Raw genomic sequence first — 2,316 nt, forward strand, 5'->3', positions numbered from 1 at the left:
CAAAATGTTATTTCTATAGAAAATTTTGTCAAAAGTTTACTTTTATAAAAAATGTTGTTAAAATTTTATTTCTAGAGAAAATGTTGTCAAAATTTTATTTGTAGAGAAATATAGAATCTGGCATTCACCTCTAATCTGAGACCAATATATCGATGTGATTCCATAGTGGAAGGTTTAAAAACGAGGGCGTGATAAAAAAAATAAAATATTAAATTTTAAGCTTTCCTTTAAAATCATGGGCTTTATGACTAAATAGTTTTTTTTTTGTTTTCATAGCAGCCTACACTAGAAAAAATATTTTTTTTTATTTATTAAAAATTTAAAACCATAATAAATTATGATATTAAATGTGGGAAGTACTAACAACAATGTTTTGCGACCTAAAAAAAATATATAAGTTGTATTAAATATAAGCCAACCTAAATATAGTATCCGTAATTTACACAATATTAAACAAAAAATTATTTAATTTTTTTTTTTGTTTTTTGGGTGCAGAATTCATAAAAATCACCATGTCCCACTGTGAATGGATATTTTTGCAACACCAATCCACCATTTGATTTGATGGTGTTATGCTAGCACATCTGTGGAGGACTAAATTCAAAGCTGATGAAGGCAATTACATTTACACGTCGTCACTTGTCAACCGAGTTCATCCAGCCAGCCAAAAGCGTACAGAAAAATCCATGTAATGCCAACTGCAAAATGGAAACGGAAATAGCAAAACAAGACTTGAACTTCGAATTGAATCGAAATGAAAACGAAGCAATGCCAACATATTTTGGTCATTTATATGTCCATCGAAGTTCAGAAATCCGATACAGAAGTGAATGACCGATGGAAGGATGGATGGAAGGGAGAATATTTGAAATGAAACAAGGAAAAAAAATTGGAAGTTGGAAACGAGTCCGACTGTATGATATTCTATATAAAATCTTCAGTATTGTAAAATTCACAATTTATCCTTTTGGAGATACTTAAGGATTCTAAAGATGAACAAAAATATCGAAAATGATTTTATCTAATGTTCAATTCCGATTAATCGAATGTTGATTATTTCTAATAAAATATATCGAATAAAAGAGACGACTTTTGGTAATGGCAGAAATCCAATGATCGACTTTTAATGGTGACCAAAATTCTTATTTTCAATAATAGCAAAAGCGAAAGTCAATATCAATAATATAAAAAAAAATTTTGAAAAAAAATTATATAACCAAAATTCGAATTTTGCAAGACCCATGGAGTAGACAACAAAAAAAATAAATTTTTTCATAACTTTGACATTCTAATCAAAAATTTAATTATATCTCCATATAAATTGAAAATGTTGAATAAATCTCAGAATAAAAAATTTTCTGTATTGAATAATTCGAGTGGTTTGAATGAAAATATGCAACCACCATTGTACATGGTTCCACAAAACTCTATTATTAATATGCGGCAAAAAGGAGGAGGCATTGCAGAATTCAACCTTCAGGAAAATTCCGCAAACCAACTGAAACCCATTTCGAATAGCTGTCAACATTGTGAAAATATGGCCAAAAATTTCCTATATCTGGAGAGCTTGATACGGACCAATTATGATGAGAAAAAGAAACAATGCAGTGTCTGTGATTCTTCATTGGCCTATTTGCAATATGTCAATAAAGGGATATTGGAAGTTTTTGGTAATTTTGATTGCATTGCAGAAGCTTCGAAGGCTTTCATTAAAACGGAAAAGCAAAAAGGCGAAATCGAAAAGAAGAAACTATTAAGAACAAAAATCGAAAGATTAAAATCAGTGGATCACCAAGGAATTGAAAAGATTAGAAAACACAAATCCAAGGGTTTAAAAAACACTAAAATTACCAAGATAATGCAAGTGGCTTCAAAAGGTAGCAATCTGTCGTTGGGTATAAGTACTGTTAGAAAACCTGTGAAAAAATTAAAACGAAGAAATATCGGTCGTCTTCATGTTTTCAGAAGTCAAGATTCTCAGACTACTAAGAAAAGTGTTTCAAAAAGAAAGAAGCTGAATCAAGATCACTTGAATACTCAATGATTTTCTAATTTAATTTTGGATTATTTTTGAATAAATAAAATCTAGAGGTGACTATTAAAATCCATATTTATTTAAATTTTATTTCTATAGAAAATTTTTTCAAGGTTTTATTTCTTTAGAAAATTTTGTCAAAATTTATTTTCAATTGAAAAATTTTGTTAAAATTTTATTTCTATAGAAAATGTTATCAAAATTTTATTTCTATAGCGAAATTTTGCCCAAATTTTATTTCTATAGAAAAATTTCTCAAAATTTTATTGCTATAGAAAATT

At 28.2% G+C, this 2,316-nt stretch overlaps 1 protein-coding gene across 1 annotated transcript; it reads left to right on the forward strand.

The window, feature by feature from the left end:
- Positions 1-1,283: 1,283 nt before the first annotated feature.
- Positions 1,284-2,108, forward strand: LOC142219596 (uncharacterized). The gene has a single exon (XM_075288511.1). It carries the CDS (start codon positions 1,328-1,330, stop codon positions 2,042-2,044), a length of 717 nt encoding a protein of 238 aa, XP_075144626.1. The 5' UTR covers positions 1,284-1,327; the 3' UTR covers positions 2,045-2,108.
- The last annotated feature ends 208 nt before the right edge of the window (positions 2,109-2,316 follow it).

This window comes from Haematobia irritans, chromosome 1, assembly GCF_050003625.1.
Source record: "Haematobia irritans isolate KBUSLIRL chromosome 1, ASM5000362v1, whole genome shotgun sequence".
In the NCBI taxonomy this organism is placed as follows: Eukaryota; Metazoa; Arthropoda; class Insecta; order Diptera; family Muscidae; genus Haematobia; species Haematobia irritans.

Excerpts from the sequence above, each read along its gene's own strand:
- LOC142219596 (XM_075288511.1), top strand. The coding sequence starts at position 1,328 with ATGTTGAATAAATCTCAGAATAAAAAATTTTCTGTATTGAATAATTCG.